Source organism: Gasterosteus aculeatus, chromosome 4, assembly GCF_964276395.1.
Source record: "Gasterosteus aculeatus chromosome 4, fGasAcu3.hap1.1, whole genome shotgun sequence".
Lineage (NCBI taxonomy): Eukaryota > Metazoa > Chordata > Actinopteri > Perciformes > Gasterosteidae > Gasterosteus > Gasterosteus aculeatus.
In genome coordinates, this window is record NC_135691.1 from 3,380,633 (window position 1) to 3,398,625 (window position 17,993).

Genomic DNA, 17,993 nt, shown 5'->3' on the forward strand with positions numbered 1-17,993 from the left:
ACCGTTTACCAGCAACGACCAGACTCTCGGCGCTTTGTTGTTTTGGAAATTGATCATATTGTGGGAAAAGAGAAAGCGTCAGTGGGAGTATTGCACAGACGGTGATGTGAACGCCGTTTAACCACACGAGCAGGGGAATAACGAGGGGCTGTGAGCAGACTGCAGGCCCTGAAACTGCCGTTTCACAAACGCCAAACTCCGAAAGAAGAGTTTTGTTCTAAAATCAAACACCCAACGCTTAAAAAAAAAACGCCCAACTGATCCGAAATGCCGGCTCCACGCAGCTGAAGCACCTTCTCCTCTCCCGGCGTCTGAGTGATCGCCTCATTCGCCCGCTGGATCCGCTTCTGAATCGGACACGACGCGTTCTCAGAGCGAGGGGTTAGCTGGAGGGGCTTCGGCGGGACGTTCCTCCACGATGTCAGGTCGCACTGTTTGAAAATCAACATGAAATCCAAATGAGACTCGTACGGATTGGTAAAAAAAACGGTGCTGCACGATTGAATCATTTAAACTGGTTTTCTATTGGCACTTGTGGCGGGTGGTCGCTCCTTCCTTACTGCAACTGGCCCATTGAAACCATTCCAAGAATTCCAGTATTGGATCTATGGGCAGACAAGGAGGTGCCTCTTGGTCTCTGGGCGGTGGGGCAATTCTTTCTTCAACTATTCATAGTTCATGTTTTCAGTCAGGTTAATATGTATAATATGTATACCTTTCACTTCTTCGTATTGAAGACAACTCCTGTGGAGCTTTGTTACATGGTTCTGTTCCCACGTTGCTCTAAAAACACAAGTAAAACACCGCCTTAAGCTGTCATTCTGTTGCCTCAGGTGGAGTAACCCGCCGTTACCAAGCAACCAAACCCAGCGCGGCGGCGACGGAGTTTTGGAAATTTAGCAGCAAAGTCCAGGTGGCTTTTTTCTCCCCGATGCGTCTGCGTCCGTCTTGGATGGTAAGAGTAAAGAGTAAAGGGGGAAGTCGCGGCGCCCTCAAGTAAAAGGCTGCTTTCCAACGATACGACATGCGAACGGCCCCTTAAAATACAGGCTTCCCGCTGCAGCGTCTCCTCGCAGGTAGGAGGCTGACGACAGCGGTGCCATCTCCGTTCTGTGGTGTTTAGCACAGGAAAGGTGCTGGAACGGCCCTTTGGGGCACAGCTGTGGTTAAAGTAGCGAGTCCGCGCACCCGCAATGCTGTGAAGGGTCAAACGGAAAGTCTCCTCTCGCAGAGTTTCACAAGTGCCGTTCAGCAGCTCTCACCTGGCACGAGGGGCCCTTTGAACTCGGAGAAGTTCAGCAGATTTGAGTCACGGGGGGGGGGCTGACGGGAAGTGAACCTTTGAAATAGAGGCCTTTTGACTTGGCTCATCTACATCAATTCCAAATTTCAGTTTGGGCAGATGAGCAAAATGAGTAGAATTCATATCAATTCCATATTCTGGCACTTTTGGTATGAAGCAAAGACAGTTATTTTAACTTAGGTCTAATAGGAATTGTCTGAGTCACACACGTACACAAAAGTGCCACGTAAAGGACATATCGTCTGTAAAAGTTTCTATGAGCGTATGCACACTTTTACTCTTGTGCCAAACATGTCATGTGTGGAATAATCTAAAAATGAAAAATCTCATTTTACAAAGGACACAAATTGTAGATCTGGAAATCTAAAACTTCTACGAACCTTTGCACACTTTTATTCTTGTACCAAACATTGCATGTGTGGAATAATATAAAAATGAAAAATCTCATCTTTACATATTTTCCACCTGATGTTCCTCCGCCGTCGACAACAGGTTATCAGAACTTTCACAACCGGTGGCGAGCATCCTCAAAATCACAGAGCGCCGTCTGACGGCTCGGAAAAACACGTCACTGCAGTATCCTGTTTATTTTGACGAGGCACGGAGCGTCGGTCCAAAAGACGCCTCCGGCGGGAGCGTCTTTCCTAGAAGACGATCAGAACCTGCAGGAAGGAGACGCGCTGTGTCTTCTACAGACGATGACTTAGTTCAGTAGCTCGCACCATGAAGTGAGAGTGACTTATTCTGGGTTACTCATGTCAAGTTTCCGCTTGTCATTACTGTCTACAATAACTTAATTCTGGTACGCTGTGCCGAATGCACTGCAGCGTGTACAAAGGGAAACGCTCAACTCCGGCATTCAAGAAAGTAACACGAGACAAATGTCAGGAAATAGATTTATTTTTCTTGCCACGTAGAAAAATCTGTGCAAAAATACGGCATCTCAAAAACATTTATTCACAAACGGCCGAGAAAAATCACAACACAAACTGTTAGATGGAATCAAAGGGTCCCACATGGGGGCAGCGGTGGGGGGGGGGGGGGGGTCAGTAAAGCTTGGTCTTCTGCATTATCCTCAAAAACTCCTTCTCGTTGACCTCCCCGTCACCGTCTTGGTCCGCCTCGTCGATCATCTCCTAAAAAGGACGACACACAAGGTCTGAATGTCCACATAAGAGACGGAGGACTTCCCGATGCATCGGGTATCACTTTGACCGACGGCCTGAGAACATGACGGCAGGAAGGGAACCAGGACGCGGCAGTCTGCCAGTCCGTCTAACAAACAGGTTACCGTTACCACCGCTGAGGAGTCTTTATTCCTCCATTTTACTTTAATACGGTAAGAAGATCTATTTTTTAAGCGCTGTGCTACAAATCAGTTACAGTTCATCACCGGATCATTCTGCTAACTTTACTGTGGCTTGTAAAATGTATCTGCAGCCCCCACTTCTCTGTAATTGCTGTGAAAACTATTGAAAAGTGTGTTCCTCCACATGCTGCCCCATATTCAGGGTTCCGGTAGCTACAAACAGACACAGCAGGAGCATCAACAGCCTGCATGCAGGAATGCAGAAACTGAATAGATGTCCATTGATGTCTTGATATCTCGAGGAGGTAATGGGCGCCTTTCTTATAGTCAAGATGAAACCCGTGCACTCTGCTCTGCATCTGCTAAGCTGCTTGTTCCTCCCTCACTGAGAGCAGAACACTCGGCTAGATCACGAGTCTTTGCTGTCCTTGCTCCGAAATGGTGGAACGAGCTCTCTGATGACACCAGGACCGCAGAGAGCTTCACATCTTCAGACTAAAAGACTAACAAACTGTAGCACTTGAATTGTACTTTTAATGGCACTTAACTTTAGCAAATTGTAACTTGGCTTATTTGATGAAATTGCACTTTCTTGCTCTTCTGAGTTTGTATCCTTATGGTTGAATGCACTTATTGTAAGTCGCTTTGGATAAAAAGCGTCAGCAAAATGACATGTAATGCAAAATATCTTAAAAGTAATTGCAAAACAGCAATCAATAGAAAAGCTAATATATTGTACATGCACCAGTGTATCGATCGATGCAAATGCAGTCCTTGGAGGTTGCTCTTATAATAAGGTTTATTAAATATCTTTCATCTGACATTTCTACACATACTTTCTGAAAGCAAGATAGATACTTTTGGGCAGTGGCAAGGCTGTGTGACATCATTCTATTTAGTACGTGGAAAACATTACACGTCATTAGAAAACAAAAATACCTTTAATTCTTCATCTGTGAGGGTCTCACCCAGCTCCTTGGCAACTCGCTTGAGATTTTTGAATGAGATTTTCCCCGTGCCGTCGTCATCAAACAGACGGAACGCCTTCAGTATTTCTTCTTTGGCGTCTATTTCACTCTTACGACAGCAAGGACATGACAAATGACAAACGCCTCTATTAGTTTTCCAATGCATTTTCTTGACTCTGGTATGTTTAAACACTTTCACTGTAACTTCATTGGAGTATTTGCTTCTGATATACTGTTTAAAAAAAACAACAACTGGTGACCAAAAGTGATGAGATGGGCAGATTTGTGACTTTATTTGTGACTTTCCCAGATGTGGAAATAGCATGTTTTCCAGCTCACCATTTTATCGGTCATCATAGTGACAAAGTCACGGAACTCGATGGTTCCAGAGGTCGCCATCTCACTTTCTGCGGTCATCTTCCTGATCTCCTCTTTCTTTGGTTCAAGCCCCAGCGCTCTCATGGCAACCTGTTGCTCAGACACACGGGGACATCCGTCAGGGTATTTGTTCACCGTGGCATGAATACATGCACTTGTTTTACATCGGATCCAAGCCCGATAGGACCAGGAAACGAACCTTTAGATCCTTCACGTCTATGCTCCCACTGCCCTCCGTGTCAAAGAGTTCGAACGCTTCTTTGATTTCTTGCTTTTGCTCCTCGGTCAAATCTATTTTAACGAGTGTCTTCTTCTTTTGGCTCGCCGAAGAAACTGCTTTTCGGAAACCTGTAGCCTGAAAGCACACACAAAACGGCGTAAAGACGTGGTCGCTGCTTCATATAAGGTATCTCCTCAGTCAGCAGTGCAGCAGAGCTAAACTGTTGCTGTCATGCTAGCTAACGCTAGCTGCCGTGCTGCTCCACGAAACCAAATAGAAACACGTTTTAAACTATTTTATCGAATAGCTTTTCACTGTAAATTTAGAAATTTCACGGAATTTTAATACAGCGTACGATTAACACTCGACATTTAAATGAATATATACCATTTAAATGAATGATTCGGCCGGGAAGGTTGCAATTTTGTCTTCTGTGATGTCAACAAAACATTCAGCAACGGCGGTACTTTTTTTCCCTGTTGAAATGACAGGGGAGATAGCCAATGGAAATCACGAACGCACCGAGACGCATACGTACTAGCCAATCTGAAAACGCAATGGGCGGGCCGTAGTCGTGTGCGCCAATGGCTGCGATCGTTTCTTGTTGCCCAGCAACCAGCATATATAGCGCATGCGCAGTCTTTCATCGCTCGTGCAGGCAACTGGATAGTGGCAATCGGAAACTATACTGTAAAACATTATTGAATAAGGTATCATTATTTATTTTTATGTCTGGATACAGTTTGTTTAGCAGAATGATCATTTGGAGAAACTTCCATATGTTTTACTGCGCGCTTGGTCTCGTTTGAGAAGTGAATTTTTTTTCTGAAGTCAATAGCCTGTTAGCTTAACTTGTTAGCTGCTCGTCAGGTAGCTTTACAGGCTAATCTTAGTCACCTGCTCATATAGATTTTATGTTTTGTGTTGTACAATGTTCATTTATTAACTAGTAGTTGCAGTTATATCTATGCTGTTGACCAAAAACGTAAACAGTGGTGGAAGTATTCAATCTATTTATCACATTTCCTTTTTAAATATACTAAATAATTATGCAAATTGGTTAATGACATGACTAATCTTTAGCGCTAAGCATGTTAACTTGTACTACCTATCTTACTTGGAATAACATATAAACCAATATTAAATGTCCTTTTACAATTCAGGCCCCTCGAGCAATGCTGGCGTGTACAATCGTAAACCACCGGCAGCATGTTGGACTGCAGAAGCTCTCGGCGCTGGCAGGAATCACACATTCCTCTCTGGGCCCCAACAAAATGTACAAGTTTATCCGAGATGAAACGAGCGGGGAGTCGGCTCTCGCGTGCTCGTGCTTTCGCCTCTTGGAGAACTTGGAGCTGACCTGCGGCGTGGGTCAACTGGTCTACGAGACCGTTCGAGCCCACCAGAAGGTCTACGGCGCCGGGTCGGGATGCCTGCTGTTTCTCGCGGGGGCGTGGAGCCGCGCCGCCACCGAGTGCCTGCAGAAAGGAGTTCCGGTGGCGCGCATCATCTCTGCCATGTCTGAAGGGATGGATGTGTGCTTGGATGTTTGCAGGAAATGCAGCGTCTCAACTGAGAGCCTTGGTGCGGCGCCGGCGGAGAGCTGCGCCGCGACCTCTCAGGGTTTGGGACTTAACCTCTTAAAAAAAAACACTGCAGAGGCCTCACAAGCATCGTGCCACCTGCGAGGCACAAGACAGGCTGCTGACAAGACTCTAAATGCCAGTGGACGAAGGAAAATAAAGCTCAGCAGACATTTTTATGAGACCGAGGCTGAAGACGCCTCCACGGCAACGCAACCTCCTCGGCGCAAGGCTCCTGACGTCGCTCTCGTTGCTGCGGGATTGAGTCACGGTTATGTCGGAGCAATGAATTTAGTCATCGAAGCCAGCCGTTTACAATCCAAGAATAATCCACAAGATGTCAGCGGTTCTACCTTCGATGTTTCTAAAGTGGCCACTTGTGTGCTGCCTGGTTTGCCAGAGGAGAATTCATGTGTTTTACAAGGCTGCGTTGTTCACGTGTCTGATGAACAGGCCTCAGTCGCCCATCATTTAAAAGAACAGCACTTGAAGGTTGCTCTGATCAATGGAGATTTATCAGATACCTATCGCCATCTCGGCTTCAAAAGGCTACAGGCTGTACAGTGTGTGAGCGACCGGGTGCACTTTTTGAGTTCTAGCAAAGCGGAAGAGTGGACGGAAAAAGTGTTGACACTTCTGCTGAACCTAAAAGTGAACCTGATAGTCGTCAGCGGGCTCGCTAGCGAGAAAGTGATTCAGCGTTGTTGCAGACTCCACATTCTTGTGGTGGAAAAAGCGAATGTCTCAGTTTTGAAGGCCCTGGCTGATGCGACGGGAGCGGTTCCGGTGACCTACGCCACGCAGTTGAGTAATCGCTGTGTTGGAGCCGGCGTGAAGGTCGCCATATGGGGCGACCTCGCCGGCCGTCAGAACAAGCCCTCTACGGCTGTGAGTGTTTCCACCGGGGAGCGCGGCGGGTTGGTCACCGCCGTCCTCGCGAGCTGCGTGCCGAGCAAGCTGCAGGCCCTGGAGGACCAGTTCTGGGCGTGTGCGTACCGCTTACACCACGCGCTGACAGACGCCGTCCTCCTGCCCGGTGCCGGAGTGACAGAAATGCTTTGCGTTCATCACCTACGAGAGCGAGCGGAGCAAAGGCACGACGCGGGGAGGAGTGGGGGCGGCGTCCAGCAGACCAAAGCAGGGAGAGCGGCCAACCCGTACAGGGGTTTAGTGATGAACCTCATGGCAGAGGGTTTAGTGGATTACATATCCACCGTAATGGTTAACGCCGGGGGGGTTTCAAAAGTCCGAGCCAGGACCGCTGTGAGCCAACGACTGAAGAACCATGCGGAAAATCAAGCGAAATTCTCACAACTGTCTTTTGCAGGCGAACAGGAGGATGGTTCCCTGACATGTAGTGACGCACCAGCAGCACAGGTCTACGACGGTATGAGTGTGAAGCAGGAAGCGTGGAGGAGAGCCTTGGACCTGGTTCTCCTCGTCTTACAGACGGACGCGGAGATCATCACAGGCGTCGGCCCAAATCATGACGCTGCGGAGGGAGATATGATGCTGTTGTGACCTCCAGGCAACATCTGGAACGTTTCAGACTTTTCAGACGGCGACAATGGATTTATTTTTTGCGACTGGCACACGGTGCAAGCAGACTAAAGCGTTGCTATTGCTGTAAAGTGATAAAACTTATACCACCACTTGGGGGAGACAAACAATTATCTGACGCTGATGCAGGCAAATAAAATGAGGAGAATTCTGTCTGTCTGTAGTTTCTGAATGCTGACACACTAAACAATTGAAGGGATATTTATTTGATTGCCCTTTTGACCTCCAGTTAGTTGAATAGCCACATCATAAAAGTAGCACAGAACCTTAAATATGAACTACTGTTATGTAGTATATGTTTACATATTAAAATGATATTTAACTTGCCGTCTTATCATGTTCTCTCCCTCGTAAACGCTGCATATTGTTCTAATAGGAGGTACAAGTTAAGTTTATTTGACTTAGAAAAAGTCAACACGTTGAAATATCATGGGAAAAAAATAAAGAAATATTACGTCAAAGTGTTTTGGAAAAATTCAGTCTAAAAATATCATGGAGAATAAAAGTCAAAATATTTTGGCTCGAAAAATGTGAAAAGCAACAACTCGTAGCTCTTGTGACAAAAAAGTGTGTTAAGTACCCCCCCACAGCTGCTTATGGGGGAGAGGAGAGTAGTAATTAAAAACCAGTCTGTGCTAGTTTTTCTTTTCCACTCCTCTCTCTTCTTTCTCCGGATGAATGAAAAAGCTGGTTTCAGGTTCACTTGCCGGTCACTGCTTTTGGCGCTCTGAGGGGTCCTGAAGAGTCCATGCCCCCCTCCCCCTCCCTCTCTCCCCCATGCACTTCTTCTGCCAGGTCGGTTGATTAAATCAGTGGAGCATAATTCAATTAATTTTATTTTGTGTAGCCCAAAATTTGCCTCAGAGGGCTTTACAGTCTGTACACATACGACATCCTCTGTCCCGAAACCCTCCATCGGCACAGGAAAAACTGCACAAAAAATGAAAAAAACCCTTCCAAGAGGGAAAAAAAAAAGAAACCTCAGGGAGGACGTCAGAGGAGGGATCCCACTCCCGGGATGGACAGACTACAATGGATGCCATGTGTACAGAATGAACAATGTCTAATACATGCAATCATATGACAGAAATGATTCAAGTAATTGTGAGTAGTAAGCCAGGCGCACAGCAGGACCACTGCATAAGTGTCTGTGTGTGTTGGTGCTCCTAGAGCGCATGCGAACTGAGGCCCAAAGGGGAAAAGCCTTCCACACAGATCTAAGCCAGCTGCCCTGATTCAAGCACTTCATTGCAAGAGGAGTGGAAGCGAGGTGGGGGCCGGGGGGGGCGCACATACTAACAGTGTGCTCAAACTGCACTGGCGAAGCAGTCGCCAGCTCTGAAGGAAGAACTACGGACCGGCAGCTGGACGCCGGACTTTAGACGCGTGCTGTCGGCTCGAAGCCTTCAGGTTTAGGAGTCCTTCTGCCTCAGGACTCCGAGGGCGGGTCGCCGGCCCTGAGCAGCGGGTGAGGGGGGCGGTGGGACGCTCCGTGGGGATTACCGTGCAAGACTCTGTGGAGGAGGGGAGGAGGAGGAGGCCCGGCGGCAGTGGGTGGGAGGTGGTGGGAGGCCACGGCGGGTTCTCCTGCGCCGCTCCAGAGGGAGACGAGGCAGTCGCCGGGGAAGCGGGCAGCGAGGAGGATAATGGCCACGGCAGGCTTCGCGACGCTTCCCTCCACGCCCGAAGACGGCGGCAGCGGCGGCTTCACCCCCGGGGGATTCAAGGATCCCAAGAGGCTGTACTGCAAAAACGGGGGCTTCTTCTTGAGGATCAGGTCCGACGGAGGTGTAGATGGAATCAGGGAGAAGAGCGACGCCCACAGTAAGTACTTCCAGTCTTCTTCTTCTTCTTCCCCTCTGTGCTTTACACACACACAAAGCTTCTTTATGCACTTTTTTCCCTTTTCAAAACCATCACGGAGGAACGATGTGAACTTTCCAGCCGTGTGAGGCTCACACGCCACGATGTGTGCAGGCCCTTGTTCTGGAAAGTCTAATGAGAGAAATACACCACACATGTGTCTGTTAATCAATGCACACTCTGATGGAATGTGGGTGAGCATGAAATAAGGAGCCACAATAAGTGTATCCCTGGTCGGAAGATCCCTGTTGGTGTAGGTTATAGGACTTTATCCACTTTTAGTGCGGAAACAGTAACGTGCTGGTCTGGCCTTCAGCTGCGATACCCCTCCGTGCCCCCGTACCGCCGGTCGCTTTGCACCGTGTGTGTCTACAGTTGCATCAGTAAGTGGGAGGGGGCGGACTTCAGAAAAATCAGGGTAAAAATACGCGTACCGGCCGAGCTGCAGGGTGACGTATCGAGCAGGTGTGCCCAAACTAATGCCTGATATGCAACCTCGAGGAGAGACGAGCTATTTTGAGGATAATCAAACTTTTAATTAACCTTCAGAGGGACCTTGCTGATGTTTAGTTTGGTCGTGTGAAAAATAAACTGCTGCTTCAAAGAGTCCACATTGTAGCTTCAGAATATAATACATCCCCAATGAGTCACTGACCAGGAATTGGGATTAATCATTTAGCTCTTTACCATAATGCATTGTTCCAGCTAAATGCGCCTCGAGCTGTGTGTCATCAATGGTCCTTTTGTTGAGGCGGGAATAGGCTCGCCAACGTTTTGGACAACGTAACGCACCTGCCAGTTAGCATTGGAAACGTTAGCGAGACGCTTCCAAGAACCCTCGAGTGGGATTGTTGTGCTACGGCAGATGGAACCTCTGGTGGTCCTTTGTGTTTCCCCACGCGCCAAAGCTCTGCGAGGACAACGGTGCACGTGACACCGCCGTTCCCAGTAGCCGTGGGACACATTCTAACCAGTAAACCTCCAACACAGACCAATTATAAATGCTTCTTCCAGGGAAGAACCCGTCTTTGATCTGTCCCATGAATGATCTTAACTGCACACAGATGCTCGTTTATCTGAAGTCTTAATGTGGATTCATGCTGCACAGATGCCCTTATTTACCTTTTACGGGGGCCCCTGCTTACTTTTTGGTGGTTTGGTTTCAAGCAAAACGCTTTTTTGGTTGCCGAGGTGCTTCATTCATTTACTGCAGCAACGGGGGGAACAATCTGCACTGTGATGTGTGGTTCCATCGAGTCGGTTGAGCCATACCACAAGCAAACTGCTCATGGCCGGTGTCTTCTTCCTTTTTGCTCAATTAATCGTTTGTCTTTTTCCTCAGTAAAGCTCCAAATCCAGGCGACGTCGGTGGGGGAGGTGGTCATCAAAGGAGTCTGTGCCAACCGCTATCTGGCCATGAACAGAGACGGCCGGCTGTTCGGAGTGGTGAGCGAGCCGGATCGCCGTCTTCAAAACAACGTCACGCCGTTTGTGTTCTGTAAAGGCTTTCGGGGTTTACCGCCAAATCATCGAGTGGCGTTTCCTCCAAGGGTTCAAAGTGCAAAGTCTCTGTTAACCGGCCTCCGTTGAACGTCAACACGAGCGGCGTTTAGGAAACCAATTACCCCCGAAATCCTCCCCCGTTGTTGTCACAAGAAAAGTTTTGCCAAAACATTACAGACGATGTTATAGACGAGATTCAGAGAGACAAACAGCATCAGTTATTTTCCCTTTCCCTCTCCAGTAAGGAGCGTAGGAAATGAGCCACTATGATAGTTATGTTATTTACTTGGTTTGGAGAAGACATTTAAGGAGCTGCACTTTATCAGTGTGTGAAAACAGCAATGACGGATGTCTGAATGCGGTTTGAAGCGCTAAGAGACAGAAGTATATCAGTGATACAGTTAGAGAGAACTTCACACTTTAGACCTTAATTATGCCACAAACCGGACAAAAGTCCACCTTTCCAGCGGCGGGGGAGGGAGGCGTGGGGGCCCGATGTGGTCGGATGGCTGTGAAGGCTTCGTCCCGGTCCGTGTAATTGGAGAGAAGCGCTTCCTCTTTAATAGGAAGCCACCCAACACGCTCTGCTAGTTAAAAAAACACTAACCATTTGGAGTGAAAAAGAAAAAAGCTTTTTCTGTGATTAGGTTATTTATTCCATAATTGGTTTTAAAATGAACAAAGACGGAGTCTGTACACAGATATTGAAACAGCAGGTTATTCAAATAACGTCCGAGATCGGACTTATTTTCTATCTATTACACCTAAATAAAATAAAATTGCATATATTATATTGCAATATTTTTCCTGGAGTAAAAATACAAAAAACATTTCAAACTAATTGGTTGACATATATTCTGTTTTAGACTCGTACTACTTTGGGTTTAGGGGGCCGTACCTTGTCACAGCAACATTTTGTCCAGTCAGCACAACAAATAAACACGTTGTATTAATCTGATAGTCATTTAAATTACTTTCTTTACTGATGTTGTTTGTTCTCCATTTGTTTAAATTCTTCGCGTCATAAAGTTTGACATTTTAGCCCGTTCACCTCCATCTTTAAAGTTCAATCATGAGTCGAAGAGGCGGAAGACCGACTTTAATAAAGGGCCTCATCAGGAAGGGCTTCCTTTAAAAAAAAATGTGTTTATTGTATAAGCCAAAATAAGTCAAATAAAGGGGGGCCTTGAGCTCTGAATGTTTTTTGTGCTAATTTAATGTCAAATTGTCAGAGTTAAAAATATTCTCCCTTTCCGACAACATAAACGAGAGAAATCCAATAAGTTCTTCAGCGCTGATGTCCACACAACAAACAAAACACTCATTAATGGACTAAATTACCAAACTTCATTACAGGTCATTTAGCTGGCGATTTTATCCAAAGCGACTCGCATTGCATTTCTAACCCATGGTTTCACTTTCCAAGAGCAGTTTTACAGTTTATTACATTTCCTCAGTTTGTAGAGTAAAAGTCTCACTGTGCGAGAGTTGATCTTTGTCTCTGTAGCCTGTAGATTTAATCTCCCCCCCTTCTTCAATTCTGTTCCTCACAGATGAAGCAGAACTAAATCCAGCTCTGTCTTTCCTCCCCAGAGACGGGCGACGGACGAATGCTACTTCCTGGAGCGGCTGGAGAGTAACAACTACAACACCTACCGCTCCAGGAAGTACCCCGGCATGTACGTGGCTCTGAAGCGGACCGGCCAGTACAAGTCCGGGAGCAAAACCGGACCCGGTCAAAAGGCCATTCTGTTCCTCCCCATGTCGGCTAAGTGCTAATCGGATCGAGTCAATGCCAACGAAGAAGACGAAGAGCTCCATCGAATGCGTCTGCTCTCCTTCAGCTTCTACCGGCAAACAGTGCAGCGCATTCACACCCGCCTGCTTCCCAGTGAAAGAAAGAAACAAATAAAAATAAAAAACAAGCTTTTCCTGCCGACTGGCCATTTGCGACGCTGCTACGGCGTTTGTCTGACCCGTACGGGTCGTCCCTCTCTGGCCGAGGGATTGAAACCAGCGACCTGTCGATAACGCCTCTGCCTGACTGGACGCTGCAGGACGTTGGCCGCGCGCCGGAATATTCTGTTGAAACGTGAAGGGCTGTTTCGGCGTGACGGACTTTTAGCATTGTGTGATAGAACAAGGTTTGACGGAACAAACCGAGCAAACTAAACCGACTAAAACCCAAGAAGCACTCATTACACTTCATAGCTAGTCCACGGGTGACCTGAGCTCGTCCCGACGCACGTAGACCAGATAAACATCATAAAAGGCACTTGACCTTAAAAGAAAAGGTGATTTTGACCTCTAACCAGCCATTTTGGAGGCCCGTAGTGAATATTGCTACTCGCCACTGACTGGTTGTCCGCTCGTGTCAAACCAAACCAAAGAAAAGTGCTTCTGGCAGCCAGTGCCGTCCAACAGATTTGGACTTCCAACATGGCCGCCAATTAATTTTTTTTGTTAATTAACCGTATGAAACGCAAAAAAAAGATTGGCACCATATTTCTTCAGAGCTTCCAGCTGGCGCTGAAGAAAAAAAAAAAAATCAAAAACACACTGCAAACCCAATTCCAGCCTCGACTACTCCTCAAATACCAGTAACACTGACTGTCAACGCGTGTAGCCGCGGCGTGCTAACCCCGCTAGCCTTTCAGCGGCCTGAGGTACAGCTGGTAAAACACCCCCGAGTAGACGGCGGGCAGCTCCTCCATGACCAGGTCGATTTCGCCGAAGCCGCGCTCCAGGCCGCGCAGCAGGAGCCGGGCCACGCGGGAGGTGATGGGCGTGGTGCGGTCCGTCCGGGCCAGCTCGGCCAGCTCCAGCCACTCGCAGCGCAGACACTCCTGGGTGCAGAAGTCGATGTCGTAGCTGAGCGGCCGCAGCCGGCAGATGATGTACATGTCCGACATGGCGAAGGCGCCGGGGTGGTCGTGCTGCTGCCGGATGCTGAGCAGCGACTTGAACTCGGAGCGGACGCCGGTCTCCTCAAAGACTTCCCGGACAGCGGTGGCCCCTGGGGGAGCGGGAAAAACAACAAAGGGTGGACTGTTCACATACACACACATATTTACACAGGTTTGAATGTAGATTCTCCGCATATGTATCCTCTTTTAGCTTAGCACCGAAGGGGAAGGCTTCCAGCTCGATGTACTGTAGGAGTGGTCCTTTGCTCACCGATATTTTCTCCCGGATCAGACAAGCCGCCGGGGAACTTCCACGCATTCTTTGTCTGAAATACGAGGGCAAAGTTAACAACCAACATCCATTGTGATGGATGGCACTGCTGTAGCTGTAGCTTGTGTTCACAAGGAACCTTGAAATAAATGTTGTCTATTAGTCCATTTTATCCACGAGGCCGTATCTTAAAAGCTTGTAAGAGAAAATTGTGTTCAAAAGGATTCGACTGCCGTTCACTCATGTTTCATATTCAGTGTTTTTGCAAAACTTGGTATTTAATAACAGTCTGCTGCTGGTTGAGTTATGGTGTCAGTGTTGTTATAGGTCGATTTTTGTAGTTAAAAAAAAGAAAAAAAAGCATGCCGTAGTTTATTTTTAAGAAATGCTATTCCATCTTAGATTCACCTCGTTTTGCAAATTGTGTCTTTGTGAGGAACACGGATACACTGCAGCATTTATTTTCATGTCCTTCATGTTAACAGGGTGCTGTTCCTAAAGTGTGCTAGTATGGATGTAATAAAGGGATCTTGTTTGAATCGGTGTGCTTTTTCACAGTAGTACCTCAGAGTAACACGCGTAAAACACATGCTGGATTTGGGAGTAAAACGCTTGGGCGCTGGTTTAAATGAAAAGGGTGGAATCCCTCGCGGCCCATCGGGGGTCCGTCGCTGGTCTCTTGTGCTGATGCGAGAGCAATAACGCCCCGGCTTCGGGTCAGGAAGTCCGATGTCCCCTGTGAGCTCTGAACCGGCTCAGTCTGCCAAACACTTACTGCAGAACGCCTGATTCCAGTAAACGGCTCGATGTGGGAGGAGGAGGAGGAGGAGGATGAAGAGATAAAACTCCCCCCACTTAAGGGCCACTAACTGTTTCCCTCTGCTTCTGGACAGAAGACACGTTAAACCCTCTTAGAAGACGGCCGGCACACGTTATAAAACTACGTTGTGTGAAATTGATTTTGTTCCTTCTCAGATTTTTCCTACTAGAACCGAAGAGAGAACTTTAACAAAATAATCAAAATGAATGGAACTTGACAGGTGGTCACATGACCTGACATTGACGTCCAGGAGCCGCCGCCGTGCTGAAATCTGGTTCCCCCTCGAGAATGTAAACAGGTCTGTGTAGCAAACATTTCTCTTTCAAAGCGGACCTTATAGCAAGCCGGGGGGGGGTGTATGTGAGGGCGTTGGGCCTGAAGTCAGCTGGCGTGTTGTGTGTGTAAACAAACACGACCAAATCACCGGAGCGTTTAGCAGCAGGGTGTTTGCTCCGGCCCTGGGATTCAAACCAGTAACCAGATCCGTGTCTAATGTGTTGCTTTCAGGCTCCGTCAGGCAACACCCGCCCAAATGTGAGAGATTCTTTCTTCTACAGGAGTTTATCCGGTTGTGAACTTCGCCCATTCTAAATAGAAACAGTTTATCCTTTTCATTAGGAAACAACCTTCCTTTCACTAGGAAAGTAGCTAAACAACAGCAGAGGTTTACAAGTATCTTCAAATCAATTCCATTTACCTTGTTTCTGTCTTGGACCACAAGAACTTTTCCATTCGATTCATCAACAACTGCACCTGCGAAACAACACAATCATTCAGGAGGTTTTATGACGTGCGTTTTGTTCCTCAGCGCTGCATACCTGTCGAGAATAAAAGAGATAGTAATGCTGCGTGTGGAGGACCTGCTCACTGAGAGCGCCGGCGTTCCCCTTCGCGTGCTCGTCAGGCAAAAGCCGGCGTTACACTTAGAGCAAAAGTGGACAAACTCCGGCCTCCGTGAGTGTCACGGCTGCGTAACGGAAGGTCGTCTCAACGGCCCGACTTGGCCTTCCAAGTGGAAACTGACGTCAGCCCCGATCCAGCGGGCCAAACGGCGCTTCGCGGTAGGAGGCGCGCCTGGTGCCAGCGGAGGGCTATCATTATGGAGCGTAGCAAACCAAACGCTCAGCGGGAGAGAAGGAAATATGAACTACGAGGGGGGGAAAATCATCACAGAGGAGATGTGGGTTCTGTAGTGGAAAAAAAAAAGAAAGAAGCAAGCTGTGAATCGCTTGAGGTCACGGTTGGTTTCTGAGCCAGAACCAAGCTCAGAAGTCTTCTCGTCATTTATCATTTCACGTTGGCTTCTTCTTCTGACGGTGATTTTTGTTTGGGGGAGTAATTCGGGTCACAGCTGCAGACCCGTGGTGCACCTTGAGGTCACGATGGGGATGGAGAGTCGCTGTAGATCACTGCAGACGTGTTTCATTGCTGAAACCTAAATCAGCACACGTTCTTAGCGTCCAGCCTCTCGATTCGGCTGCCTTGGTTTCCGTGAAAACAATTGCATTTCTTCAGGGCTGGTGGATCGGTCGCACGCGTCGAGACGGGCTGAGGGCATTAAAAGAGAGCGGACGCTGTCCAAAGGACAATTACTGCATGGTGTTTAAGTTATTGACCCCTGTCCTGAAAAGGTCAGAGTTTAAGTGCAGCTGGGTGGATTCCGCTAACAGCCACCGGGAGGCGACTCCTCTGGTCCTATAGACGTCCCTCCAAAGATCCCCAAGGTAGGAACCCATCAACCCTCTCAGTCGATTGACTGTGTCGTCATTGTTTGTACCGGGGTGTTAAGGGGAAACATAAGGGGGGGGGGGGGGGGGGGGTTCTGGACCCTCTTCTATCCTGAAGGGCGCTGTGGACATGTTCTGACATGCTTCAACTACATCCTCCTGAAAAAGAAAATGAGTAAAAAAACGGCCCTCTGCCCTCTGCTGGCCAATCAGGAGAGTCGCCCTGTTCAGGCCGAGTGACTCCTCTTTTTGCTCCTCTCAGCACACATCCATTTCCACCACTGCAAGAGTTATTTTCATCATGACCATTTTCAGTCAATTCAAAACCAACCCAATAGTTTTTAGCTCTATTGTTTTTTGATGGCGGTCTGTTAGTTTTTAAAATATACAAACAACAGGCAATAACTGAAAGATTGTGATGTACGTGACGAATAATTGCTGGAAGGAACAATGAGACAGATGATCTTCAACTCGGAGTAAAGTTAGTCAGCTGACCTTTTTCAGGTAATATTGTTGTGTCAACCTACTGCTTCCCAAGAGCCAAGGAATTTCTACCTGCCACTCCAATTTGGTGAGTCGCGAACCCCGGCAGCCTGCTCTCCCCGTCCCCCATCCAGAGGGCCAACACGGCGTGGTCCCGTTTGGCGTGATGGAAGGTGAAGCCGTGGGCGGAGGCGGCGGCGGCACACCGGCTCATGGAGATGGGCACCCGGAGCCACACCGCCACTCTCCCCTCGGCTTTCCACTGGGCCAGCGAGCCTACGGAGTGAGCAAAAGGTTCATCGGGGTGGAGAGACTCGCTGCTTTATCGAATGTCCTGGAAGGTTCCTGATTCGAACCCCGGAGTGATTGGAAGAATGCAGGTAGAGATGCAGTGCCGGTACACAGACAATCAATTTACAGCAATAATAAAACAATTATGCGTCATCTACGAACTTAAATAGGTGTTTTAATATATAATGTTCACTCTTAAATCAAGATAAATTAAAAATATTTGTTTAATATATGTTTTGGAGTTTAAAGACCTAACGTTATATTGCATGCAGTCTATTCATTAAGCAACGTATGTTCAGACACGTTGTCAAGCATCCATGCACCTGCGTCTTCTTCGGTGCACGTGACACAGTGTCACGCACCCACCTGCACGGAAGACACGACCCGGTGCATTAATCTCCATCCACATTCACACTTTGCGACCACCAACCTTGAAGCAATCTGCCGAACGAGCTTTCGCTGACGTCCTCCGGTAGACCGGTGTCGGCCAGGTCCACGGTCACGCCGCCGAATCGGTCCCCCTGGCCCGTCAGGGCGCCGGTTCCGGTTACTTTCGGGGTACGCGAGAGCGCGCGGGCAGGTGAGCGCGCGCCGCAGAACCTTCCCATTGCCGCCGGGAACAGCCTCGAAGCGAAGGCCGCCATGTCTCCGTGCGGACACACGCGGGGGTTTAAAGGGTAACTGCGGCTACGACCGGGGCGTCCGTTCCTCCGACCGGCCACGTGACAACAGAACGGTTACGTAAACCTCCGCCCCGCGGGTTGCATAAATACCGTAATGCTCTGGTAGAATAGCACCAGCTGACCGC

At 48.1% G+C, this 17,993-nt stretch overlaps 4 protein-coding genes across 4 annotated transcripts; 2 read left to right on the forward strand and 2 right to left on the reverse strand.

Moving 5' to 3' along the window:
- Positions 1-2,185: 2,185 nt before the first annotated feature.
- On the reverse strand, positions 2,186-4,787 carry cetn4 (centrin 4). Its single transcript, XM_040175109.2, has 5 exons — positions 4,566-4,787; positions 4,158-4,313; positions 3,920-4,048; positions 3,552-3,689; positions 2,186-2,439 (listed from the first exon to the last, which is right to left on the reverse strand). The coding sequence occupies exons 1-5, from the start codon at positions 4,566-4,568 to the stop codon at positions 2,350-2,352; spliced, it is 516 nt and encodes a 171-aa protein (XP_040031043.2). The 5' UTR covers positions 4,569-4,787; the 3' UTR covers positions 2,186-2,349.
- On the forward strand, positions 4,718-7,782 carry bbs12 (Bardet-Biedl syndrome 12). The gene is given in 3 exon segments (XM_040175107.2): positions 4,718-4,832; positions 4,834-4,888; positions 5,342-7,782. Coding segments are annotated over 3 exon segments (2,019 nt in total). The 5' UTR covers positions 4,718-4,809; the 3' UTR covers positions 7,283-7,782.
- Positions 7,783-8,490: 708 nt separating this feature from the next.
- Positions 8,491-14,406, forward strand: fgf2 (fibroblast growth factor 2). The gene is made up of 3 exons (XM_040173652.2): positions 8,491-9,145; positions 10,527-10,630; positions 12,281-14,406. Exons 1-3 carry the CDS (start codon positions 8,968-8,970, stop codon positions 12,464-12,466), a joined length of 468 nt encoding a protein of 155 aa, XP_040029586.1. The 5' UTR covers positions 8,491-8,967; the 3' UTR covers positions 12,467-14,406.
- nudt6 (nudix (nucleoside diphosphate linked moiety X)-type motif 6) lies at positions 11,320-17,922 on the reverse strand. The gene is made up of 5 exons (XM_040173651.2): positions 17,616-17,922; positions 16,967-17,170; positions 15,382-15,437; positions 13,865-13,919; positions 11,320-13,703 (listed from the first exon to the last, which is right to left on the reverse strand). The coding sequence occupies exons 1-5, from the start codon at positions 17,827-17,829 to the stop codon at positions 13,333-13,335; spliced, it is 900 nt and encodes a 299-aa protein (XP_040029585.2). The 5' UTR covers positions 17,830-17,922; the 3' UTR covers positions 11,320-13,332.
- Between the last annotated feature and the right edge of the window lie 71 nt (positions 17,923-17,993).